We start from the raw sequence: 27,284 nt of genomic DNA on the forward strand, positions 1-27,284 counted from the left end.
CAGCCCGACTGGGGGTGGAAGACAACCCCCCACAGGGGAAAGGGATGTCACTCCAAGTGACCTTAAAGAGGGTAAAGGGAGGAGGTGAGAGGCTACAGCTCTGATCCATGGGAGGGGGAAGGCATTGTGCAGGGGCCCTGGAAGCGCAGGGCCCGTAGCGTGTGCTGCATGTGCTACACGGATAAACCAGCCCTGAGTACTAGCCATTTGACTGAACTCCCCTGAAATAAGAGACTAGGTATACAGCATTCAAGGTGCCCATGACACCCTGTGGAGCTGAGCAAAGTGTCATTTCTACAAAAACAGGACAGTGGGTGTGAGCGCAAGACAGAAACTGAGTCTTGGCTTTGCTGTGGCTTATTTCTTCACAAGGAAACTACAATTCCTTGGCTCTCTGACAGCATGGGACGATAAGGAGCGAGGGAAAGAGATGGCAGGCAATCAAAACAACCCAATCCAGAACCATGCTAGAGCAGGATGAAGCAGATGTAAGGAGACACAGTGCTCCAGGGGTGAGATGTATGATCATGAAGCAGTACATGTCTGAGAAGTACAAAAGGTATGGATGAGATAATCTTGGTTTGCAAACAGAGTGGATGCTTAAAAGAAGCAGAAGTTTGCTAGATTACTTGGCTTGGATTTTGGTAGGAATAGAAATAGTGTTCCAAAATGCAACTTATACTTATGTATTTTAAACACTTTCTATTTTATTATTTTTAAATATGAATCTTACCATTTTAAAAATTGCTCTATTACATGCAAAAGGACCACAGCACAGGATTCCTGCAACTTGTTTTGACTTTGCTGAAGAGAGGTTTACTACTTTTAGCCTGAGCATAAGGTTACACATAAGAATACCAAATGTGGCGCAAAAAACACTAAAGTTTGTGAATCATTAACTTTGATGAATATATCATACTGTGAAGACAAAACAATGTCCTCTCTCTCAGCCTTGTAAAGGAATAAGGGAAAAATTAAATCATAGGAAAGGACTAAGTTGTGAAGAAATAGCCAAACTGTATTTTTAAAATAACCAAATAGTATGAGACTACCCAGAGCCTCTTGTGGCGCAGAGTGGTAAGGCAGCAGACATGCAGTCTGAAAGCTTTGCCCACGAGGCTGGGAGTTCAAGTTGACTCAGCCTTCCATCCTTCCGAGGTTGGTAAAATGAGTACCCAGCTTGCTGGGGGGTAAACGGTAATGACTGGGGAAGGCACTGGCAAACCACCCCATATTGAGTCTGCCATGAAAACGCTAGAGGGCGTCACCCCAAGGGTCAGACATGACTTGGTGCTTGCACAGGGGATACCTTTACCTTTTTGTGAGACTACCCAATGGCATTATATGTGGTCTAAACTGAATTGATATCAACTAAACCGCTATATGAATTAAAATGCTAGTTCCAAAGAAGGACCGCTTCTCCTTTTCACATTAACACTTTCTACTTATAATAATTAATTATACATGCAAATTCACTTTTTAGTGTGCAGACGGCATGGAGAACGGCTCCATTCTGCCCAGCGCAATTATGTAACTCATTATAGATTTTAATTACCATAATTTGTTATGCAGCTAGAGAGTAACTGAAACAGTTTCCTGTCAGTTTTGAATATTACTTTTGTCTGTATATAATCCCCCCTGGGTCCTAGTTCTTCTCTTGAGTCACACTGTCCTTACAGTGTGTCTGCGGCTGATCTCACCCTGCTTGGGATGCTTTGCTTACGGCTTCTGGCATTGAGCATTCTGGGACTTAATTTGACGCTGCAAAGTTTACTGTGATCCAGTCAAACTTGAGGGCTGCCAACTTAAACAGGAAGGCTCCAAAAGTTTTGACATACCTTTTATTTGGATGCGGTTTGGTAGGTTTCTAACTGCCAATGCAGATGGTGTGCGTGGCACTGCGATCAGCTCAATTTCCATTCTGAACGGGGACGACCAATCAGAAAAAGCTGACGATGTTGCTAAAGACTTTATTCAGAAAGGGCAGGGTGCCAGATGGCCTCAAATCTGCTGAACCACTGGATGCAGATTTCCCAGCCAGCTGCTGCCGTACGTGGAGAAGGCTGTTGTACGAACGGTCACTGACCAACCTCAAGCTAGAATAACATAATCTGCCTGGACCTCTGCCAATGTGGCTTTCTCTTTGGGCACACTCTAAGATTCTGACAGGTTTCGTTGAGAAATGTTGCAGAATTGACCTTGGAGGGGGGCATTCGTGGTACTGCTTGCGAGTAATACTCTCAGTTGTGGGCTGGAGATCTCAGATGACAGTTTATCGTTTCTAGGTGACTTGCCTTAAGGTGTTGTGCAGGGATAGTGACTCATCTCCTGCTCAGCCTGCCTAATGTTGTTCAGAAACACTGGCATGAATCTATTAATGATAAGAAAGTTTTTGTTAAGAGGGGATGGTGATTGTTATTAAGTCCCCTATTTCACAATTCCCACTATGAGCTGAAATCCCAAAACAAAATTGGGAGATGGGCTCTGTGAACTGCAGCGGAAGGGGTAAATAATAAAAAATATCATTGCCCCATTTTTATTATTATTATTATTATTAGTAGTAGTAGTAGTAGTAGTATTCAATTTCTAGACCACCCCTCTCCCATTGGGCTTGATTCAATTTACAACATATTAAAAATGCATAATACTTAGTAATTACATATTAAAAATCTAAAAATGAAACACTAAATATAGTTAACACTCTATCCAACAAATCTGGCTAATTATTTACCTTACCTACCTCCCTTCATTTTCTGCCAACGTTTTTTTCTTCCGCCTGTTATGGCAGGTACCTCAGCAGCATGGAAAAAAGGAGTGGTGAACAACTGCGAGGATTGGAGGGTGGCCCTTTCAGTAGGTTGCTCTGGTGGAAAAGTTCCAGAGGCCCTGCTGCCTTGCAGGGCCTCTGGAACTGTAATAGCTCTGTCAGGGCTTTAGTCCCAGGTGGCAGCTCATCCCACCAGGTTGGGGCCAGGGCTGAAAAGGCTCTGGTTCTGGTAGAAGCCAAGTAGATGTCTTTGGGGCCAGGGATTACTAGTAAGTTTGCACTAGTTGAAGTGGGGGACATTGGGAGAGGCGGTCCCTTAGATATGCAGGTCCCAGACTGTGTAGGGCTCTAAAGGTCAACACCAACACCTTGAATCTGATCCAGAACTCTACTGGAAGCCAATGCAGCTGCTCGAGGAAATATGTGGCCTCCATGGGGTCTATGTTGGGACTCAGGCAGCCGCATTCTCCACTGGTTATAATTTCCAGATCAGGGTCATGGGTAACCCCTCAGAGTGAGTTACAGTAATCAAGCCTGGATGTTAAGAAAATATACATGTACCTAAAGTTCCAAAGTTTGGGTGCTCTGACCCAGAAGGCTCTTTCCTAGGTTGTTACCCATTTAGTTCCAGATGGCAGGGGAAACCAAATCAAGGCCTCTGAAAATGAACAGAGTATACGGATAGGTTCATATGGGACAAGGCAGCCCTTAAGGTATTTGGGTCCTAGGGCTTTAAAGGTCAATTGAGGACAGAAGAAAATTGGAAGCCAGTGTAGATGGAACAAGACTGGACTATGATGCCTACAACCCATTCCAGTCAACATTCTGTATCAGTTGTAGCCTTCACACAGTCTTCAAGGGCAGCCCCACATGGAGCATATTCATCAAATACAGATGCTATCAAGACAGTATTCAGTAGGGCTGTCAACTCCAGAATGGGAAATTCCTGAGTATTTGCGGGTGGAGCCTAGGGAGGGTGGAGCTTGGGGATGGCAGGGAATCTCAGCAGAGTATAATGCCATAGAGTCCACCTTTCAAAGCTGCCATTTTCTCCTGGGCAACTACTCTCAGTAGTTTGGAAATTAGGTGTAATTCTAGGAGATTGCCACCCTATGCCTACCTTCGATGTTGGATCAGGTTTTGTGCTGCAGACATACTAAGGAAAGTGCTGAAGGAGCTGCTCCAGGTGTTTTAAAGTACATGTTCTTTATTCAGCCTAAAGCAAGAAAACTAGGTTGAATGAACACATTCTTGGGGCCTTCCCCAGTCAATTGTTCCCATAAATTAAATAAATATGTGAAAGATAAATTGCAGGGCCTCTCTTGTGGTTGCCCTGAGGAACTCAACTATCCTCTTTAATGAAGTACAAAGTTGCTCCTTCCTCATGGCTTTCTGTAGTGGTGGTAAGACATTCTCTCCAAGAGTGAACTTGAGGATTGTTTCTATTTGTAGGACATGTGAATTCTCCATTTGTCCTGTCCATTTCAGAATTCAAACCTATGTTGATTTGTCTTTTGCTATGTTGACTTTTGTTTTTGTTTTTATGATTTAATTATTTTTATTACTCTATTCTGTTTGGAGAGCAGAAAATTTTCTAAATAATGGTCTGTTATGGTATTTTAATTTTTTTTTCCAATCTTGTTTCAGTATGTTCATTTGGTCAGCAGTCTTGATCCTTGGAAAAGGGAGGCATTAAAATATTATGGATAGCTAGGTGGATAGATAGTGAGCAGTGCCATCAGGTGGGTAGAAAACATTTAAACAGCTAATCCCATATGATGTAGGGATTAGCCTGGGACTATGGACATAATCTTATGCCACAATGGCACAGAACTGAAAATCTTGTGCTGATGTCAGCACATAGAACTGAAATACAGATGCAGGCTGGTACTGTATAAGTATAGAGTTGGATGGAAAATTGACAGTTTCCACAAGTAGAAGGTGCCCTTAAAGGCTTCCCTCAAACCCTTGTTCTTTCAAAACTTTGTGTAGGTAAATTTTAAAAATGCATTCATAGTCACAGTGCTAAGTATTACAAGGGTTTTTTTGTGATGGTTCTCACTGGTAAGGAATACTGGCACTTTTGGGAGGTCTTTCTCAAGCCCTGATCCTTGTGTGCCAGCCTGCCCCACTCAGACAAAAGAAAGAGGGTGGACCTTCAGGAACTGCAGAAGGGAATTGGCGGAAATAAGTGCAACTTCATATATGAACATTGGCACTTTTAAAACAAAGAAGAGAACTGAGTGTTATTAAGAAATGAAAATTATTAAACGGGCAATGTATAGATTTGAGCAGCATTTTTTTCTATAGTATGGTAAAGTTAAATTTACCGTTCAAGAGTTTACGGTAAATACAGCACACCACGACTTACTGTGTAAATAAGAAAGATATGTAAGTGGCTACAACTCTCTGAATTTAACAATACACTTTTTACTCCTTGTTGATTTTCCATGTTTCCCTTTTTCTGTGATGCATTTTCTTCATCTATGTTATCTACTGCCAAGTCACAACAAGATAAAGAAAGAAATAGGAGGGAATTTTTAGCAGAACAATTGCTTTAAAGTTCCAAAATTCTCTCTAGAAAGTAAGATATGCACAATGTTTTTTCAAAACAGCTGTCTGAACTCACATGTTTTGACTATATAGTTAAAGTTTTTTCCCATACTAAGAGCTGGCAGTAACATTGCTTATGTAGCCCTGATTCTTTGATATGTAATCCTTATTGGTAAATGTTATTTTAAGGAGCAATCTTAAATGCTGAGAGCAACCCCAAAGCAGGTCTACTCAGAATCCTACTCAGGTCTGTTCAATATAACCTACTCCCAGGAAGTAGGTTGCCTCTGAACAGGCTCTGCACAGGCTGCCTCTGAACAGATTCCAACTACACCTCATACCAGTGTAATACCAAGATAAAAAGGTAAAGGTATCCCCTGTGCAAGCACCGAGTCATGTCTGACCCTTGGGGTGACGCCCTCTAGCGTTTTCATGGCAGACTCAATACGGGGTGGTTTGCCAGTGCCTTCCCCAGTCATTACCGTTTACCCCCCAGCAAGCTGGGTACTCATTTTACCGACCTCGGAAGGATGGAAGGCTGAGTCAACCTTGAGCCGGCTGCTGGGATCGAACTCCCAACCTCATACTAGCATAAATTGAAGGTACACATGGTCTTAATGCCAGGCCATAATAATCCTGGTGCCTGCAAAGAATTGGGAGGCATGGGGGGGGGGGGAGAATGGGGCTTAGTCAGTTCTCTAAACCACTCCAACCTGGTTCCCTCCCTGGCAACCGTTGTACTATTACAATAGCAATCTGACATAACTGGGGAAATTCCCATAAAAGTCATGGAAAAAGAAATTACAGCTGCCCCACCAGCCTTCTATGATGCCCCCAAGCAACAGCACAGAGTACCAACCCAGTTTACACCCACTCAGAGCTCCCCTAAGCATTATATAAATCCTAGACAGGCCACCCACATCTTATATTAGGGCATGCAGATGGTAGGGATGGTTCTATCTTTATCCTGGCCAGTGAAGAAGACTATTTCAGTGTGAAACATGCCTTTTCCTTCCAATAGGCTTGTTGCTTTGCCTTTTAGCAAGCAGTCCACCTTGGTGGGTTCCAAACCCAAGGCTTCATGGTGGCAACAAGGGTGCTTTTTGCCTATTAAGTTTCATTTGGAAAGTTGGTAGGAAGACTTTTTGTGAATGGGCTGTTGTGCATTTTCTTGTTGCTGTCCTTGTGTCTGTGTCCTTGGCTGGAAAAAGTGCCTCAGAGCTCTTCCCATGCCCACACCAAGACCTGAACTCTTGGTCTTGGGAATTCTGTCTGCATTGCTTCTATCAAGTAAGCCACAAGAGCACCTTGGTGCAGTGGCTGGAGTGGTCACTGCTGCTTTTCTCTGTGTCAATCTGGCAAATAGGAAGACAGCTGCAGCAAGGGATTTGAGCCCCCATCAGCGATCCTTTGTGAATTGTATTAATTTCATAGTCTCTGTCTGTGGTGGGTGCTGTGTTTCCTTTGTTTTCTTATTGTTGTACACACGGGTGCCCACATGACATCAAGGAGGTGTGCCAATATTGCCTTGCATTCATTGGCTTCTTCTGTATTCAGATTTTAGGGAGTGTTGTTTGCAAGCCGACTGAATAGCCCAGCTATTCAGAGTTAAGGAGCTAAGAAGAAGAAGAAGAGTTGGTTCTTATATGCCGCTTTTCCCTACCCGAAGGAGGCTCAAAGCGGCTTACAGTCTCCTTCCCATTCCTCTCCCCACAACAGACACCCTGTGGGGTGGGTGAGGCTGAGAGAGCCCTGATATCACTGCTCGGTCAGAACAGTTTTATCAGTGCCGTGGTGAGCCCAAGGTCACCCAGCTGGTTGCATGTGGGGGAGCGCAGAATCGAACCTGGCATGCCAGATTAGAAGTCCGCACTCCTAACCACTACACCATACTGGCCACAGTCAGTACTTGGATGGGTCACCACCATGAAGACTGGGGTTGTTATGCAGAGGAAGGCAATGGCAAACCACCTCTGCTCATCGCTTGCCTAGAGTACCCCGTGGATGGAATAGCCATGAGTTGGTTGCAACTTGATGAAGCATTCTTCTCTTCTTCTTGCTGAAGAATTACTCTATAATTGTAAATGGTGACAAAATTTGCTATGAGCTCTGGTACAATTGCTATGCTCTCTAGGAGACTGTCTTTTGAAATATATTTCCCCTCTGCTGAGCAGGATACTGGGTCATGGTGCTGATGCTGCACAAGATTAGCATAGGGTTGTCAGCCTCCTGTTGGATTACAGCTAATTTTTAGACTACATAGATCACTTCCCCTGGAGAAAATGGATGCTTTGGAAAGTGGCACTGAAGGTTCTGTCCTCTCCAGGCTCCATCCACAAATCTCCAGTTCCCCAAACTGGATATGACAATCCTAACAACCTTTTCCCTGCTGGTGGGAAAAGGGGACTTGGCAACCCTAGGTTAACAAAACACGGGTACCAATTTTAGGATTGGGTTGTCAGCATTCTTCCCGCTAACAGTTCCACTAGCATGTAATGAAGTAAGTAGCAGCCTACAAAAGTTCTTGCTCTGTACAGAAATTTCAAAAAGTTCAAGGTGTCACTGAATTTTTAAAATATTATTGGACAGAAACAGCTGGATCCACAATAATTACTTCCAAGTTCTATTGCATTCAATGGCCTTACTCACAGTTAATATTGTAGGGATGTGGTTACAACCCTCATGTCCATTTGAAAGTAAATTGCATTGATTTCAATGTGCCTCCATCATGAACAGGCTATCTGGGAACAAAACACACATAAAACTGTATTAAGGAAAAGTTTTAAGTGACTGAAATGGAGTTTTACAAGCATCATTGCCACAAAAATAAAAGACAATGTATCTGAGGAACAGTGCCTGCCCACAAAAGCTCATACCTTGAACAAAACTTTGTCGGTCTTAAAAGGTGACACTGGACTCTAAATTTGTTCTGCCACAAAACCCTCAGAGTGACCGAAACACCCAATAACAACATTTAAATAATAATTGCTATTAAGGTGAAAAGTTCCATTCGTTCTCCATTTGCAATGTATATTTGCTCTTAGAAAACACGTATTTAAAGGGAAATGCTTGGTGCACGGAAGCTGGACCCCTCCCCCCCCCAAAAAAAAGACGGAAAAAAGAAAAGCAGCCTAAATATAGTCCCCTGGCTTCTGTTGAGATTGGAGCCCAAATGCCCCCTCTCCTCCCTCAGGCTCCTGTGAGGCGCCTGGGACGGGGAAACCGGGAGAGAAATAAGTCCCAGGAGTCCCCTTGCTCTGCGGAGTGACACCAAAAGCCACAGCGCGTCCCAGCTGCTCCCGCACCCAGCGGGGGCAAACTTGGAACAACAGGCGCTAACGAGACCTTCTCTCCCACCCCCTCCTGGACCGTCCCTCACATGGTATCATCCAAACCCCTTCATCCCAATATGGTAGATCCCAACGGATGAGGGAGGCGTTCCCTCAGAACTTAGACACGCTCTCCCTCTTTCCTCTCCGCCCCCTCCCTCCCTCCTGCCCCCGAGCCTCCCCTCCCCTCCGCGGACTAGGGGGAAAGCGGGATCTTCTTTTGTGCGGCAGCCGGGACAAGAGGACGGGCGAGGGGAGAACAGAGAAGAGAGCGCGCAGGCACACGGTCGCGCGCCCGCCCGCCCGCGCGGCCCGAAAAGGGGGGGGGGGGGGAGACGGACACTCCATTAGCAACTGAACCGGCCGTGCGGGCGGGCGCGCTAGACGCTAAAAGTCAGTCCAGGAGCGGGCGGGCGGGCGGATACTTTGGCGGGGTGTGTGGGATGAAAAAAAAAAACAACCACCCAGGGCTGGAGAATAACGTTTCGGCTGAGGGGAAGCGCGAGCGGAGCCAAGCAGGAGCAGCAGGAGGAACCGGGCTTTACTTCAGGTAAGGCTTTCTTCGGGAAAGTTTCGTCCCGCTCGGCCGGGCCGCCCAAGAAGGAAGGAAGGAAGGCAGGAAGAAAGAAAGAAAGGAAGGAAGGAAGGAAGAGTCGGGGGCGGAGGGGAGGGGGCTCCATTGTGGGATTTCCCCTTCTCCTGCGCTGGATCTCTCTCTCTCTCTCTCTGGCTTCCTCTGCCCGTTCGCAGCCCGGCGGCGAGAGGGAGAGGAAGAGGCCCGGAGGAGGAGCTGGCTGGCTCTTCGCAGGGAAAGAAGCCCCAAGTTTGGGCCGGAATGGCTCGCATTCCTGGCTGGGAAATGGCAGCCAAGTCCCCTGAGAGCGGGTTGGGGGGGAGGTATCGCGGAGGGGCCACGCACCCTCCACCCCCCCCCCCACACACACACACACCCTGTTCACGCTGGCCTCCCTCAGGGGTGATGGGCGGGAGGGCCTCGCGGAGGAAGGGAGCGGCGGGGTGAACTTGGCGCCCCCCCCCCCCCGGCTCTTGAGGTGAGGGTGGGAATCCCCTGAGGAAGTGCCTTCGCCTGGGAGTCTTCCTCTTTTCCCTCTCCCCCCCCCCCCCCGCTCTGAAAGGTTTGCTTTCGTCCCAGAGAGGAACTTGCAGGCGGTGTGAATGTTGTTGGGTGCTGAGAATCCAGTCTGACTGGAAACCGCACCGTCGGCCCTGGAAGCCCTTCTCGGTTGAATGCCAGAGGAGCAGGGGCTGGCCTGGCCATTCTTAACCCCGTCCTCTTATTTGGGTCGTTTCGCGTTGAAGTGTGGACATTCGTCTCTGAGAACGGGTTCCAAGGCCGTGACTCAGGTGACGTTTGGTTCCTGTTGAATCCATAGGTAGTTTTTTCTTCTCCTGCGTTCAGTCTTGGTGGGACGCAGCAGAGGTAAAGTGTCTTGCTGCTCCTCAGGGTATGAAATTCCGTTTGAGACAAGGTTGAAGTGTTTGCCATTAAGTGGGTGAGGCCACAAACTCATTACGTTTTTTAATTATTATTTTTTTTTGCAGATAGTTTTCTGGATAGGAGTGGATCGGCGGTGCAATTAGTATCCTGTATTTCCACATACGGTCCTGGAGCGCTTGCTCTCTCTGTGTGTTCCTCTTTCCCACAATTCGCCTCAATGCCTGCTCAGAAGAATAAGCCGGCCAGAGGCGTCTTCCAGTCTCATTCTCGCTGCGGTCTGTAATAGGCTTGTATTCAGGCATTGTAGGGGGAGCAGGGGCAGCTGCTGTTGGTTTTCATTTCCTCCCCCTCCCCCCATAAAGAAGTGAACACCGTCTCCTTTTGACAATGATGAAGACTGAAGGAAAGGGAGAGAGGACTTTGAGAAGTGCTTCTCCACACAGGAATGCCTATAAATCTGATTTTCATGCCATTAAGTGCAGTTTTGATTCAGTGAACACTGATAAAGCTTCAAGCAAATGTGGTCCTCAGCAAAAGCTTCCTAGCTCATCCAATGGAGGGGGCAATGAACCACATGTTCGTGGCAGAGCTGTCACCTATGGCAACAGAGTACATAAGATCAAAAACATGTTCATGCAGATGGGTGGCTCTTCTGCTTCCTCTAGCTCTGAGAACAGTCTGCCCTCTGAGCCCAAGATTGCCACAAAAACACCTTCAACCGACTCTGTCCCTTCCTCTCCCAACAGTCCATCTTTTCTCTGCATTCAAAAAAATAACCTCCTCAATAGTGGCAGTGGTCCTCAGGAGTTGTTACTTTCTGGTGCTTTAACTGACAAAATTATCCGCAACAATGATGAGGGAAATCTGGACAAAGTTGCTCTAGCAGAGAAATTTTCTGAGACTAGGAAGCTTTTTGAAAGGAACACAAAAAAGCCAAGCACAGCGGAGCGATGCACTCCCAACAAAAGTGAAGTGATTGAAGACAGGAGACATGGCGCTCTCTCTCCCGATGGCACTAATGTGGTGGATCACTTTAATTTCAATGATGAAGTGAGTTCTCAGGTTACCCCAGGAAATACAGAAAGTCAAGGAGGCAGTGAGCACAAGCTGCCGCAGTCCAGTGGTAGTTGCAGATCTTCTCTGAATGCGGGGCCTATTTCTAGGCGATTGGAGAGTTTCTTGGCTGATAGTGACAGTGAGGATCCCAAAGACACTTTGAAAAATGAAGGCCTAAGCACTGGTCGGACAGTGTTCTGCAGTTGGGAATCACCAATGGTTAATGAAGAGCAAGGCTTGAAGCTGAATCAGCCTCTTGTCACACCTGCCTTTTTCAGCAGTGATGTTGTTGAAAGGGATGAGCGAAGTATGGCCTCTGAGGAAACACCTAAAACAACTTCTGAAAGGGATCAACAGGACACTTACAATGCATCTCCTAAAGTGGACAGAGCTCCCATAAAAATCTCTGAGATAGAAGTTGTTAGAGCAGAATTGATTGTGGTGCAGAATGAAGTTTCAAGGGATGAAATTGTGGGTGAAGTGAATGTCTTCCAGGAGAAGAAACCACTCAGGTTCCCAAGAAGAGATGCAGAAGGGAAGGGATTTGCAGAAGGAAATGGCCTCACAATTGAAAAAGTGGAGGAACTTAGTGTGTGCAGTGAAGCCAGTGATAAAGGAGTAAGAGAGATAGTTGCTCTGGAAGAAGCACAAACAAGAGAGCAAGGTCAGGTAGAACAAATAGTGGGTAGTGAAGAAGAAGAGGAAGAACAGCTAATAGACCAGAGAGAGAATTTTAGTGGATTCTCTTCTAGTGCTTTTGGTATAGAGAATGAAGCTTTTGATGATGACAGAGAAACAGAAGCATATAATCAGGACCTTGAAGGAGGAGAAACCTTGACAGAAGAGGGCTGCAACTACGATAGTGATTATGATGAATTTCCTGGACTTTCAGAGGAAGACGATCCTGATCCACATAGGAAAGTAAAGTTTTCCACTGCTCCAATCAAGGTAAAGTATCCTGGATACTCTGTTCTGACTTTTCTTGTTCCCAGTACCAGTTTTGCTGGTACTGTTTTCAGGAGTTTAAAATGTTTACAATATTATACTTTGTTGTTATTTTCAAACCGTTTTAAACTCTGGAAATGCAGCCTATAATCTGAGCCACGTTGGGAGAGCAGTATAGAAATTTATTAAATAATATAAAAATTTTGATTGTAATTTATTGATTTAATTGTAGTGATAATCAGGATTGATAAGTGCACATGAAGAGAGAAAGCCTAATCCATGCATTTACTTACAAGCAAGTCCCTTTTGATGCCAATAGGGCTTCTGAAGATGAATAAAATAGGAACATAAAGTTTAAACAGTTTATATAGAACAATGTGCCTAACTACTTTGGCTTTGGAGTGAAATGGTTTAGGAATATCCTATAAATGTTTTTGTTAGAGAAGAAACTTTTCTGTTTTATCAGTTTTTTCTTATGCATGGACATGTAGTAAAATATTGTAACAGATAGATTTGCAACAGACAGTGAGAGCAAAAATGGCCCTTAGTTCCTTTTGCAAGGTCTGATGTGGTCCTAGGAGACAGTTATCAGGAGTAGGCCCTGGCCTCTGTTCCTTACAAGTTGCCTCTGTGACAACTGGTTGGCCACTGTGTGGAACAGGATTGAAGCAGACTAGAAGGACCACTGGTCTGATTCAGCAGAACTCCTAATACGTTTCTGTCATGTCTGGAAACTGCTTCTATGAATCTGTATGGTGTGTATACCTTTGATAACTTTAAATTGTAGTGTACAGCAGGTGCACTTACTAAGGCATTATTTCTTCTAATAATGTTTAAAAAATGAAGGAAGGGTCCCCCTTGGGTTATGGGATATACATGTATGTAAGCCTTGTGAGTAATGGGGCTGTAGTAAGAAGGGAAAGATTGAGTGAAAAAGATGGCTGGATCCATCCCAAATTTGAAGCAATATTAAGTGGATGGATATAGGACACACAGTAATCTTTGTTAATTTAAGCAGGTTAGTTATATCTTCATATTCATAGAGAAAAAATTAAAATTATATGAAACATTGCTTAGATTTGAGCAAAAATTCATAATGGTGTTTTTGTATTGCTTTGCTAGCATGCCTCTGAGCCATAGTAAAATATTTGAGGCTGCAATCTCCATGCTTACTTCCAGTAAACAATGGGACTTCCTGCTGCATATTTAGCATCCTACTATAATTATGGAATGGAGTAAGAATTATGCACAGTCTTTCACATCTTGTACTCTGTTTATATAATCTTTCAGAATTTATGCAAATATTTTTCTACAGATTATACTACTTACCCTAAGCAATTAGTATGCACACCATATCTATACTATTTGTGTGCTATGTGAGCAATGTATACTCCATAAAGTGAATTAAATGCATTTTTTAAAAAGCTCCATTGTATCTCCCATAATGCACCTGAAACTGCATTCATGGTGAACCACACTAATCTTTACTTAAAACTGGCATTATCAATCATTTATTTATTCTAATATAATATGATATTTGCATGTGGATTCTTCAACTGCAGCCCTATGCATAGAGGCCCGTATGACTGTCCTGGTAGAGGCCCATAACTGTGTTTGCTAGCCTAACATCTTTAGCACAGAGATTATTATGAAGAAACTTTATATAGGTACGATAAGCGAGGGTCAAATGTTAAAACATTAAGGTTTCAAAACGGCAGTCTGAAAATTATGTGAGGGTAAAAATGCAAGTTTGTTTTTTGTAAAATAATTGTTTATGTCAATGTGGTCTTAGTTAAAATGTTTGAAACACGTGCAATGAGCAATTTCAGACTGAAACTGTAGTTAGGTTTTCATGGTTTAGAAACCTCATTTATACCCCATGGGGATATTAGAGATCATCAATGGTGAGAATTCATCATCATGTGAGATTTTTGTTTTACTGACTATTTAAAAAGATATGCAGCTGACCTATTTATCGTCATGATTTGGGCATTTGTCCTTATTTTGCCTCAGTAAACACCAGTGTTTGTCTCTTGACCAGTCTATACTTGGTAATCTTAAGATTAGGCAGTGCCTTTTGCACATAGGTCTAAGCACAGATGTAACATTTTTGATCTCTTAATCATTGGCTGTATGCTTAGATGCTCCCTTCTCCTTACTTCTATGGCATGAACTTTCTTCGCTTGTCTCTCAGCATTAGCATAACTACAGTTATGCTAAACAGTTTCCTTCCTAACCTGTGGTGCAGATCTACATAAAATCCTGACTCTGGTGAGAGTTTGATTAATATTTGCATCTTCACCAACCAGAGCATTACCTGAACCGTGGCTAAGGATAACAAAGGAGGAGAGGTGACAGTTTACAGCAGAGAGAAGTGATCAGGAGCATGTGACTTTGTGGCTGACATGTTACGTTGATGTTGTTGACTATGGTTCTGCTGCCTTATATCAGGCTCTCAACCAGGGCAAATTGGGGTCATTGTGGGTGGGCAGGTAGTTGTGAGTTCCTGCACTGTGCAGGAGGTTGGACTTAGATGGCCCTGGAGGTCCCTTCCAATGATTCTATGTTGGCTCTGTAAGGGTTTCCTGAATGGGTAGGAGTTAATTTTTTATATATTTTTTAAATTTGTTAAATGTTTATCAAGTGATATAACCATATATGGCCATGTCATCCTGCCCCCCCTCCCAAAATGGCCAACGATGGACCTGTGGGAGGTAGGAAGGAGAGGGGCCTCAGGTGGGCATGTACACAGCTACGCTTCCCAACTATATTCTGCAGGATTGTGCTACTTTTGGGATTTCTTGAAGCCTGAAGAATGTTTCAGGGGTTTCTCAATGATAAAAAAGTTGAGAAAGGCTGCCCTATATATAAAGCTTTCAAAATATTTTTGTAGCCCATGATTTCATCATTTGTACTGCCTTCTTAAGTGTTTCATATGTTAAGTAATTCCAGGTATTTTTGTTTTTCATGAATCAAAGGGAAAGTGTGTCATTTGTTATGGTTTCATTCAGGTTGTGTTCATAAACATGCATTATTTTTCCTAGCAAAGATAACTTCAGTAGATTTTAGGCCAATTTAACTTATTATACTTATTTAATAAAGTATAAACCAAACCCTGATCAATTTTCTTTGGCTTTGGGAGCCAGACTAATTTTTCAGCCTTCAGGAGTTTGTGTTTTAATGACCCTATTTTCTATTTATTGCAACCATAAAACCTAATCCTAACTTCTTCAGTTTCTCATAATTTTATTACAGCTATGACAGAAGTGTTTTAAGTAAGTATAGTTGCTATCTTCACGACAAAAAGCTAATCTCAGACCCTTAATCTACTTTCTCAGTTTCTCATTTATTGCTTTAAAATGCTGCATAGAGTATAGGAGCCAATATAAAAAACTATTTAAGAAATACATTGATTCACCACAAATAAATGGTGAGTGTTGTATGGATATAAACATGCACTGACAAAAACTTCATGCACATTATTTTTTAACCATACAACCAAATATTCTGATTCATTTTATTTAACTTTGAAAATTGCTGAGGGATACCACAATAAAATCTTTGCTGAAAATACTTACCGTATATACTCAAGTACAATCGCCTTCCTTTTTTCATGCCAGACACACTGTGAGAGCTCTGATAGAACAGCTCCGGCAGGAGAACCAAATAGTGCCCCCCGAGGCCAGCAAACCAGAGCAGAACAACAGTACCCAAAGTTGGCAACCTACTACAAGTACAACATCTACCAAACTGGGAGAATGGACAAATTAACTACAACTACAGTGTCCCCCAGAAAAAAAACACTGTAATAATAAAGAACTATAAAACTGAACACTGAAAGTAAGAACTTTTAAAGGAAAAATTCAACTTTTAAAGGAAACACAACCCCAAGAAGAAAAGCCAAACAATGCTGCCCCTCAAATAAAAGAAGAAAGAAACACTAGGAGAAAGAAACAGTAAATTTTAAAGCACCCCAAAACCCACCCCACCCACAGAAACCAAAATAATAGTTTGGAAGAAGTGATTAAGAAGAGGCAGAAGTGAAGGCAAAAGGAAAAAAAGATCAGAGTCCCTCAGTCAAACCCTTGATGTCCTAAAACCTGGCAGAACAAGCTCAGCTTGGCCGGCTGGAGCAGGCTGTTATTTCAATTACCGTATATACCTGCGTATAAGCCAAGGAGGGCTTTTTCAGTGTGAAAAATTGTGCTGAGAAACTCGGCTTATACACCAGTATATACGGTAAGTGCTGAAGTATCTAGGTGCCATGGCAACCTGATGCCTGGGATTTGTTAAGCCTTGGTGTAAGCATTACTATATCAGTACTATTTCAGTGAATGATATGTGAGAAGCAAAGTTCTGCCTTTAAGGGGTGAACTGAGCTTTCCTCTGGGATTGTTGTTAGCTCCCTGCATGAACTGCATTCTTATTCAGAGCTGTCTGATTCCTTTTATATCTGTGTGCAAGAAATGTAGGTTCTCCCCAATCAGCACATTTTATAGTTGACATAGGTGTGTCAAGTAGCTTATAGCGGCTTTGGTGGCGGACTGGCAGTCCCGCCTGACAGCTGCTATAGATGAGATCGCCCCTAAACGTCCTCTCTGCCCTCGACTCAAACGGGCTCCCTGGTACACCGGGGAGCTACGGGAGAAGAAAAGGGAAGTGAGACGACTGGAGCGAGTGTGGCGGAAGACTCGCGACGAAGCTACGAGAACATCTTATCGCACGCTTATGAGGGCGTATGAGATGGCGGTGAAAGTGGCAAAACGTGAATTTTTTGCCACGGAAATCGCGTCCGCAAGCTCTCGCCCGGCCCAATTATTTAGGGTAGTTAGATCCCTTACCGCCCTTGAGGGGCGCCAAAATAATAGCAAATTGGAACTCGGCCGTGAGGCATTTGCGAGCTATTTTGCGGACAAAATCTCGTCTCTCCGCCACGATCTTCCCGCCACAGTTAATACAGTAAATGAACTGGAGGCCTGTTGGCCGCCTTTGGAGGTGACGTTTGATGGCTTCAGACGGCTCTCTTTATCCGAAGTGGACAAGTTGCTAGGCTCAGTTAGGGCGACCACTTGCCCCCTTGACCCCTGTCCATCATGGCTCCTCAAAGGAGGCGGCCAGAAGATAGGAGGCCAGCTCAGGGACATTATCAACCTCTCCCTGGAGTCCGGGGAGTTCCCTGAGCAGCTGAAGGGGGCAGTGGTTCACCCTCTCCTGAAGAAATCTACGCTGGATCCGCGGGACCCTGCCAGCTATCGCCCAGTGTTGCACTTGGCGTTCCTGGGCAAGATGGTTGAAAGGGCCGCGGCAGACCAGCTCCTGGCATTCTTGGAAGAAACTTCGGCATTCGATCCATATCAGTCTGGCTTTCGACCTGGCCACGGGGTGGAGACGGTGCTGGTCGCCCTGTTGGATGACCTCCGTCGCCAGCTGGATAAGGGCGGGTCGGCAGTGCTGGTTCTTCTGGACCTGTCGGCCGCTTTTGACATCGTGGACCACGAGCTGTTGGTCCACCGCCTTGCCGGCACGGGGATACAGGGCACAGCGTTACGCTGGATACGCTCCTTTCTCCAGGACCGGACCCAGAGGGTTGCAGTGGGAGATGAGTTCTCGCGTTCCTATAGACTCCCTTGTGGGGTCCCTCAGGGTGCGGTCCTCTCCCCCACATTATTCAACATCTTTATGCGCCCTCTGGCCCAGCTGGTACGGAGTTTTGGACTGGGTTGCCACCAGTACGCTGATGACACCCAGCTCTATCTCCTCATGGACGGCCGCCCGGACTCCTCCCCGGAACCATTCGCCAGATGTTTGGAAGCAGTGACAGAATGGTTCGAGCAGAGTCGCCTGAAACTCAACCCCTCCAAGACGGAGGTCCTGTGGCTGGGACGTAGGGGGCAGGACCAGGAAGCGCGCTTACCCATCCTGGCAGGGACGCAACTCACCATCACGTCCCAGGCCAGGAACTTGGGTGTGGCCATTGATGCCTCCCTGACTTTGGAGGCGCAGGTCAAAAAAGTAGCGGGCCAGGCGTTTTTCCACCTTCGCCAGGCCCGACTATTAGCGCCCTATCTGTCCCCCGAACACTTAGCCACAGTGATCCATGCAACGGTCACCTCCAGAATAGATTTCTGTAACTCGCTCTACACGGGCCTTCCCTTGTCCTTGATCCGGAAACTTCAGCTAGTGCAAAACGCAGCTGCTAGGGTCCTTACTGGCACATCTTGGAGGGCCCACATCCAGCCAGTGCTGAGGCAGCTGCACTGGTTGCCAATTGCTGCCCGGATCCGGTTCAAGGTTCTGGTTCTAACCTTCAAGGCTTTACGCGAGTTGGGACCCACATACCTGAGGGACCGCCTATCGCCCTATGCCCCTCGCAGGGCCTTGCGCTCTGCGGGTGAAAACCTGTTGGTCGTTCCCGGCCCTAGGGAAGCACGCCTGGCCTCGACCAGGGCCAGGGCCTTTTCGGTCCTGGCCCCGACCTGGTGGAATGAGCTCCCGGGAGAGCTGCGGGCCCTGCGGGATCTTTCAACATTCCGCAGGGCCTGCAAGACGGAGCTCTTCCGCCAGGTTTATGGTTGAGGCCGGGGCTGATAATAGATCTATGCCTCCCCCGGGGACTCGGGTTCTGGACCCGAAGCAAAACATCATCAGGACCTCCTCTCCACGCGCTAGTAGTGGGAGGGAGGGGGGGGAGTTGAACTGCCATTCTTGCCATGCCGGCAATATTGGCAATGTTATTATTGTTTTATGGGGTTTTAATGGGGAATTGCGATATTGTTACCCGCCACGAGCCGCAAGGGAGTGGCGGGCTATAAATCTAATAATAATAATAATAATAAATAATAATAATATATAATAATCAGAAGCCGAGCAGAATCTTAAAAATCAACTTTATATTCACATCTTACTTTTGTGGAATAGAGCCTGCTTTGTGAGATGTATATAGGTTATCATGAGGCAGACGCATACACAGAATTATGAGCCAAATTTTTAAAGGCCAAGTTAAAGCACCAGATTTAGGAAGTACTAGATGAGGTGTAATTATACAAATATAATCAGCCTACAGAGCCCACTCACAATAGCAGTAATTGGAGATATTGCAATTTCCCCAGTTTTGCTGATTGAGGAATGCCAGATCCTTGTTAAGTCCTTGAAAAATGTTGTCAGACTTTTGATGAATTAAGAAGATGAGCTGTTTTTTGTACCCTGCTTTCTACTAGCCAAAGGCATTTCAAAGCAGCTTACCATTGCCTACTCTTCCGCCACCATCGCTCCCAACCACTATACCCAGTTGGCTCTCAGTTAACTCGGCAGGTTTCATGTGGCAGTCATCCTTTCAGCTTCTGGTAGAGACTCTTGGTAGAGAAAAGCAGTATATAAAAACCAACTCTTTTTCTTCTTTTGGTTGAGAACAGTGATGTTGTTGTAGCACTAACTAGTATTCTCCACTAGTTTCTAAACTCAGTCAGTTTTAAGGTCAAATTGGTGTCCATTTATTCTTTTGCATAGGAGCTGACATATTAGTCCTGTGTAGAGAGCGGATGACACGTGATATTTATCATAAAAATCCGATGCTCTAAAGTAGCATAATTTTAACTTCTATTTTATGATCTGTTTTAAATTGTATTATATTAAATTACCATATTCTTTTGGTCTTTTATGTGCTAAGTTCATATAATGTGGTCTGAACGACTGTAATAAAGTTTGAATCTGAATCATATTGGTGGATGAGCCCAAGATAATACTGCTGACATTATTAGATCTTGTAGTGATATTGCCTGAGTAAATATAGTCTCTGCAGTCCCTGTAGAGCAGCGTTTCTGAAATTATTTTATGCTACAGTGGGATGAGATGAGAGAGGCAAGGAAGTCTGCAGTTGAAATCCCTTCCATATACAGAAACTATCACTGGATCCAAGCCAGAGTTGGCTTCTGTTTCAGGGCCTAGTTCCCGCGTTGTGTGTTTGTTCAACAGTTCATAATTGTTTCTAAGAAGTTATTTTGGATTTGGGGAAGGTTTGTTCGTAAGGAAGGAAAGGCCTGTCATGTGTTGCCTGTGAAAGGGCTGTATTGTTGCCCAGAATGGACTATAGATCACTGAAGGTGAACTTTACTGGTTTGAACTGGGAACAACAGATAACTGTGTTGTCCTGTTACCACTTTTTAGTAACAACTTGTATTTGGTTATTTCTAGTTACTGATCTGGCCTTGTCAATCTGCTTCTGCATTTTGTCAGATGGGTAAAGTAATATCCAAAAGGAAATCGTTCAGGTGTTTGTCCATATCCAAGGAACTGCAGCAAGCTTTCCTTTACAAGTGATCTATCTTATGAAATGAAGTTTTTAAAAGTTCTTCAGTGGACTCCCCCCATGTGCCTCCCTTCCCCTCCCTTTTTCATTGGTAAAAACTTCCAAGCCTGCTGGAGGAATAACAATAAATATCTTGTTTTGTTTTTCATTTTACAGATAAAAAGAAAGTGAAGAGATTGAAATTCATAATTATTTCTAGTGATATTTTCCACACAGCTGTAGGACTAAAAATATTTTTGTTTTAAGAATGCACTTGGTTCTCACTGTGATAGGTGATGAGAACTAGGTAGGACAGTAACTCATTAGTTGTGTATTGTTTGCAAAAAATTGATGATGGATTGAAAATATTGTAACCAGGGCTCATTTGAATTTTATCGGAAGTTCATTGGGGGGGGGAGATTTGGTACTTAGCCCAAAATTAGGCCTAGCCATCTGTCTTGGCAAGCAGGCATTAGACTCTGTATACCTCGCAGGGTACCACCAAATTAGAATCTCTAAGGTCAGCAGGAGGGTGGTGGTGGTGCGGTTGGGTTGTTATATTGGGTTTGCCTGTATCTCACTGTGGAAAGGCCTTTCCTCTTCCTGATATTGCTGTTGCTATTCCTCCCTTCCCATCCATCGGGGGGTCTGAAGGTGAGCCGTGTGTGTCATTGCACGGTGCAAATGCCTGCATTGCTCTATCTCACCTTGAACTGGAAGAGGTAACCCATTCATTGAGTATCAACCAGTGATGAAAGCTGCTTGGAAAATGGAAGGGGAAGGTATTTTAAGTGTTGCTGAGGGAGAAGGATGGGAAGAAGCAGGAATCATTACACTTGGTCATGTTCTTGTGGAGAGGAGTGGCAAACCCTTACCCATAGCAAAGATAGTACATGGATTTGAGGACCCTCCAGTTTGATATTTATTTTTGTCCTTTACTGTGTAAGACATACAGTTATCAAGTAGGAATCGTAGCCTATTCCGTATTATAGGGAAAAGCGAAATACTAGCCGCTGGCTTGTGGCCCTGACCATAATGTCATATTATGTCATATAGTACGAGTGACCATTGTTGTTGAAATACTTGTGGATGTTAAGAGGTGTTCATGCTCATCATAGTGCTGTGTTCACATTTCTTTTTATAATTGTTCGGCGTTAGCACACTGAGATTAGTTATGAGTTCTTCCTCAGAATTTATTTAGCATGACTTAGATAAACCCATATTTTTGCAGAGCTACCATTCCCAGCAGACGTTCTTTTTTATATTGCAGAGTACAAAAGAACTATTAGTTATATTAGCTGTTTACTGGGTACTCGTCTGCTGGGAATGGTAAAGACACCGTGATATCTGGGGAAACAGGCGATAGTGATCGTAAGTAGCTTAAATTGGGAACTTCATGCCACACAGGTTAACGTTGCCACACCCAAAGCAAAAACAAACAAAAAACCCCTCAAAGCTGGCTGGCTGTCCTTTGCTATTAAATTCTCAGTCTGTAATTTTATTTATTTGGCTGAACTAAAAATTTGTTGCAGGTGAATCGAATTTTTTATTTTGATTTCTTTTGTATATCTAAAGCAAACTGCCCCCCTCGGCACAGCCGTCTTGGGACGGTGTACAGCAATTTAAAAACCAGTAATACAATAAAACAAGATAAACTTATTTAAAACCATCCCAGAACTGCAGTCAGCATCCTAATAATTTCAGGCCTATCTGAACAAATGTTTATCTAGGATGTTATTGGGGTGGGGATGTCTTAAATGTTACTTGTAGCCTGGCCTCAAATTGTCAGGATTGTAGAATCTCTGTCATAAATTAGCCTGAGTTCTTCCATGACAGTTATATTGCTTGGTGCCTGGTTGCCACAGGTCCTATATTCCTGCTAACAATTATAAGTGAAATATGTTGTTGTAACTCTTATCACTTGTTGAGGCCTCTCGGCTGGGTCTGGTTTCGCTATCACCCAGTCAAGACCATGAGAATGTATCACTGTTTTAATTGCATGTGCCTCTTCTCTCCTTCCCCCCTCCCTTGGGAACTTTCAAGTTTTGGGCGGGAGAATTGTATTGATAAGAAGAAGCAAATCTGTATTCAGGTCAGATTTGACTTCTCCAGTCTTGATGCGTGTAGTACTTCTCAATAAAGCTTTCTATAATTTAGAAGCTAGTTGTGAGTTCTCTTACGTTTGACATTAAGTCAAATCTCACAGCACCTTTCGCCTACCAACATGCAGGACGAAGGCAATATCTATACCGAGCAGGAAGAGGGCCTGGATTGGGATCTCTCTCAAGGCGATGTGGCCGGCGCGGGCTCGTTTAGCTCGGGCATGGTCAGAGCCTTGGGAGAGGCAACCCCGGGTCCTGCAGAATTCCTGGAAAGGCACATCACAGAACGCAGGCGTCTATCGAGGTACGACCACCTGACGGGTGATGAGCAGTGGCCTGATCAACTGCCCCTGGAGGTGCCTGGCCAAGGGTTGGCGTCCGCCCTGGAGGTGCGCGAGTTGCAGCAGAAACTGGACAGAGTGTGACCAGCTGGCTGCAGGGTGTGTCGGGACGGTTGGATCCGGAGGAGCAGCGCGAGGTGAGACGCCTGCTGCGCGAGTTGCAAGGTGACTTCCGCGAACCCGGCGGCCGAAGGCAGAGAGATCTTCCTACCCTGAGGGAGCGCGAGGCGGCGGCGATGAACGCCGAAGACGAAGCCGCAGCCTTGGCGGCGGCGAGAGCAGCAGCGCAGTTGCAGGAGGAACAAGACGACGGCCTTGGTGGGGCCGATGCTGTGGGAGGAGTGGGCCTCCCGGGTTTGGGTCAAGTCGTGGCCCACGGACTGGCTGCCGGAGCCGGTGGATTACAAATTGCAGCGGCGGCTGCTGACTGTGCCGGGGCAGCGGACGGAGCGGCGGCCGGGGCTGGCGGAGCGGCTGAGGCGGCGGCAAGAGCAGCGGTGGCGGCGAGAGCAGCGGCGGCGGCAAGAGCCGCGGCAGGAGTGGGGCGAGGCGTTGGCCGAGGAGTGCGGGCTCCGATGGATTGGGGCCCGGGTCGTTTGCCTCCCCATCTCAGAGGAGTGGAGATGCGGAGCACCTACAAGTTCAAAGCTAAGTTCTCAGAGACCCGTCAACCTTCCCGTCGTTCCTGGTGCATCTGCAAGCCTACATGATGGACATGGGGTTCACTTTTAACGATGATGCCGAGCGTGTTCGTTTTGTGGGAGAGTACTTGGAAGGGAAGGCGGCAAAGTGGTTCATGGACCTCTATCGTTACAATCCGGAATTACAATCACTTCCTGAGAACCATGCGCCTGATGTACGTGGAGCCTTTCGAGAAGGAGACGGCGGAGAAGAAGCTCAAGTCCCTGAAGCAAGGAAGATGACAGTGGCCAAGTATGCCCGGGAATTCAAGGAGCTGTCATCTGCTGTCCCGGATTGGACCGAGCCCCAGAGAGTGCATGCCTTCGTAGGGGGGCTCTCAGGAGATTTGTCCAGCAAGTGCCTCCTTTTGGAAGACCCACTGACCGTGTCGGGATGGGTGCACCTGGCAGGAGAGATGGAAAGCCGTCTGGAGCGGGCGGCTGAATATAAAGGAGTTGCTGAAAAGACGGCTGGGAAGACGTCTACCCCTAAGAAAGCCAAGCCCAAGGCGAAGCTGGAACCGAGCGAGCGTTCGCGGCACATGGAAAAGGGATTATGCCTGGGTTGTGGCCAGGCTGGCCATTTTCTCGCTCAATGCCCAACCAAGACATCGCCCAGCACCAAGTCGACGGGGGGAACCCCGGCCAAAGTTTCCACAACCAAGAAAGCGGCCCCGAAGAAAAGTGCCAAGTCCCTGCTGGCCCCGGCTGGGGCTGCAACGGTGGTGGAGGAATCAGAAGGCAGCAGCCAAGATGAAGAAATTCAATCGGAGGAGCAGTCGGGAAACGAAGACTGCCTGCTGTGAAGGCGCCCCGCCAGCAGGTCTCCGGCAGGGGCAGACGCGCGGTGAGTGACTCTCCACTGGTTCTCTTGCCCGCAACTCTCACGGAGCCCAACTCCGGGAGAAAATTGGGTGTTCGTTGCATAGTGGACTCGGGGTGTACCAAAACCCTAGTTAGCCCAGCACTGGCCGAGACTTTGGGAGTGGGGAAGGTGCCTCTGGGGGAGCCCTTGCCCATTACTCAGTTGGATGGGAAATGTGCCCCGGGGGGGGGAAGCCACGGTAAAAACGCTCCCGATGGACTTGGACATTGAAAAGCATTGGGAGCAAATCCAACCCCCGGTTGTGCCCCATTCCGCTTTCCCGTGTGTGCTGGGGCTGGACTGGTTGCGGGAACACAATCCCTCGGTGAAGTGGAAAAAAGGGACAGTGAAGTTTTCATCACCCAGTTGCAAGCAGCATGTGCGGCCCCAACCAGCTCGAGACTGTCGAGTCGTGGCCGCAGTGGGGGCGGCTGGGGTGCCTGCTCTCCCTCGGGAGTATCAAGATTTTGAGGATGTGTTCGCAGAGGCCGAATGCAACCAACTACCTCCCCACCGAAAAACAGACTGTGCAATTGAGCTAAAGAAGGGTGAGCCACTTCCCAAAGCCAAACTGTACTCCATGAGCCCTAGGGAAATGAAGGAGCTTAGGGAGTTCTTAGACAAGAATCTAGCCAGGGGATTCATCAGACCGGCCACTTCTCTCCTGGCTGCCCCAGTCCTCTTTGTGAAAAAGAAGGATGGGTCCCTGCGCCTCTGTACGGACTACAGAGGACTGAATGCTGTCTCCACCTGCAATGCCTACCCTTTGCCTTTGATTAAGGACTTGTTGGGACATTTGGGGAGGGCTCGGATTTTTACAAAACTGGACTTGAGAGAAGCCTATTACAGGGTTCGCATAAAGAAGGGGCATGAGTACTTGACTGCTTTTAACACCCCCTTGGGCCAATTTGAATACACTGTAATGCCGTTCGGCCTCGCCGGCGCTCCGGGCGTGTTCATGAACATGATAAATGAAATTATGCATGATTTGTTGTATCAAGGGGTGTTGGTTTACATTGATGATATTTTGATGTATTCGGAAGATGTGGGTAAACACGCCAAATTAGTCTGCAAAGTGCTCCGCTGGCTGCGGAAGCACCATCTGTTTGCCAAACTCTCAAAATGTGAATTTCACCGAGACGCGGTGGAATTTTTGGGGTTCCGGGTTTCCAAGGAGGGAATTGAAATGGACCCGGGCAAAGTGCGGGACTTGCTGGCCTGGGAACCCCCCAAGACGAGGAGACAGCTCCAGAGCTTCTTAGGTTTTGCAAACTTCTATAGAACGTTTATTCCCAGTTTTGCCAAAGTGGCATTGCCGCTCACTGACTTGTTGAAAACAAAGGAGGGGGGAAAGGCGGCAACTCGACCGGGCGCCCCACTCCAGTGGACCCCCCGGTGTCAGGAAGCCTTTGAGAGTCTGAAGCTCCTTTTCACATCCGAACCGGTGTTGGCCCGCTGACCCAACCAAGCAATTTTCCGTGCAAGTAGATTCCTCGGATGTGGCAATGGGGGCCGTGATCCTACAAGAGGGGGAGGATGGGAAGTTGCACCCCTTAGCCTATCTGTCAAAGAAGTTTTCCGGGGCAGAACGCAACTGGGCAATTTGGGAAAAAGAGGCAGCCGCAGTAAAATTAGCGCTTGCCACATGGAGACATTGGTTGGAGGGGTCTGCCGTCCCATTTGTAGTTTGGACAGACCATAAAAATCTCCAAGCACTCAAGCAGCCCCGCTCACTCTCTGCCAAGCAAATGCGGTGGGCGGAGTTTTTCTCTCGTTTCAACTTTACTCTTAAGCATCTGCCAGGCAAAATGAACTTTTTGGCGGATGCTCTCTCCCGCTTGCCCCAGTACAACAGCAAGCGCGACCCATTGGTGGACACAGTTTTCACCCCCGCCCAATTGGGGATGGCAGCGGTGACGCGCAGTCATACAAAGAAAGGAAACTCGATTCCCGGTGGGTGGGTTCAGAAGGAGGTGTTACAGGACTCTGAGTTTGCTTCCCTCCGCCCTGACCTACTCGACAAGGGGGGCCTGTTTTTCAAGGGGGAGCGCCTTTACGTTCCAGCGGCGGCGCGCGGGGACGTTTTAAAACTTTGCCACGATGCAAAAACCGCAGGACATTTTGGTTTTGTGAAAACACTGCACCTGGTCAGAAGACATTATTGGTGGCCGACGTTACGGAGCGATGTGGAGAAATACGTACAAGGCTGCCCCACCTGCCTGGTTTCCAAACCCCCAGGGGGAAAGAAAAAGGGGCTGCTGCAGCCTCTGCCCACCCCTGCCCGACCCTGGTCCGATGTTACCATGGATTTTATTACAGACCTGCCTCCCAGCCAGGGCAAGACTGTAGTTTGGGTGGTGGTGGATGCATTTTCAAAGCAAGCCCATTTTATTCCCTGTGCGGGCTTGCCCTCAGCGGCCAAACTGGCTTCTATGTTTGTGACCCACATAATCCGCCTACATGGAATTCCTAGGAGATTGCTCACAGATCGGGGCCCCCAGTTCGTTGCCAAGTTCTGGCGGGAACTTTTGAAGTTGCTGGGAATAGAGCAAGCCCTGACCTCGGGCTACCACCCTGAGTCCAACGGTCAAACTGAACGGGTGAACCAAATCCTTGAACAGTATCTGCGCTGTTTTATTAACCACCAACAAAATGATTGGGTTGCCCTCTTGCCACTTGCTGAATTTGCCTACAACAATGGGGTGCATGCCTCCACAGGAGTATCTCCCTTTAAGGTGGTGTATGGGACTGACTTAATTGCTGCACCCACCTGGGATTTTGATCCTGCTGAAGCTCCTGACGTTACAAAATGGGCAGCAACTATTAGTGCAGGGTGGCCAGATATTGTCTCTAGCCTTGAAGAGGCTAAACAAGCTTACAAGTCCCAGACAGACAAAAAACGT

The 27,284-nt window shown here is 46.3% G+C and overlaps 1 protein-coding gene and 1 long non-coding RNA gene across 6 annotated transcripts in view; one reads left to right on the forward strand and one right to left on the reverse strand.

The window, feature by feature from the left end:
* The window catches only part of LOC143829223 (uncharacterized), an 85,754-nt gene extending 77,065 nt beyond the window's left edge, over positions 1-8,689 (reverse strand). For all 4 annotated transcript variants that reach the window (XR_013228030.1, XR_013228031.1, XR_013228032.1 and 1 more), the window contains exons 1-2: positions 8,197-8,689; positions 7,970-8,061 (exon numbers count right to left, since the gene is read on the reverse strand). This is a non-coding gene — a long non-coding RNA (uncharacterized LOC143829223). The remainder of the gene's footprint in view (positions 1-7,969; positions 8,062-8,196) is intronic.
* A 106-nt stretch (positions 8,690-8,795) lies between these two features.
* LOC143829214 (neurabin-1-like) overlaps positions 8,796-27,284 on the forward strand; it is a 60,826-nt gene continuing 42,337 nt past the window's right edge. The window contains exons 1-2 of one of the 2 annotated variants that reach the window (XM_077319712.1): positions 8,796-9,199; positions 10,213-12,112. In XM_077319712.1, coding sequence (XP_077175827.1) covers positions 10,496-12,112 — 1,617 coding nt within the window. In that variant the 5' untranslated portion in view covers positions 8,796-9,199; positions 10,213-10,495. The remainder of the gene's footprint in view (positions 9,200-10,212; positions 12,113-27,284) is intronic. The other variant, XM_077319713.1, reaches the window with a different exon arrangement.

Source organism: Paroedura picta, chromosome 2 (genome assembly GCF_049243985.1).
Source record: "Paroedura picta isolate Pp20150507F chromosome 2, Ppicta_v3.0, whole genome shotgun sequence".
Classification (NCBI taxonomy): domain Eukaryota; kingdom Metazoa; phylum Chordata; class Lepidosauria; order Squamata; family Gekkonidae; genus Paroedura; species Paroedura picta.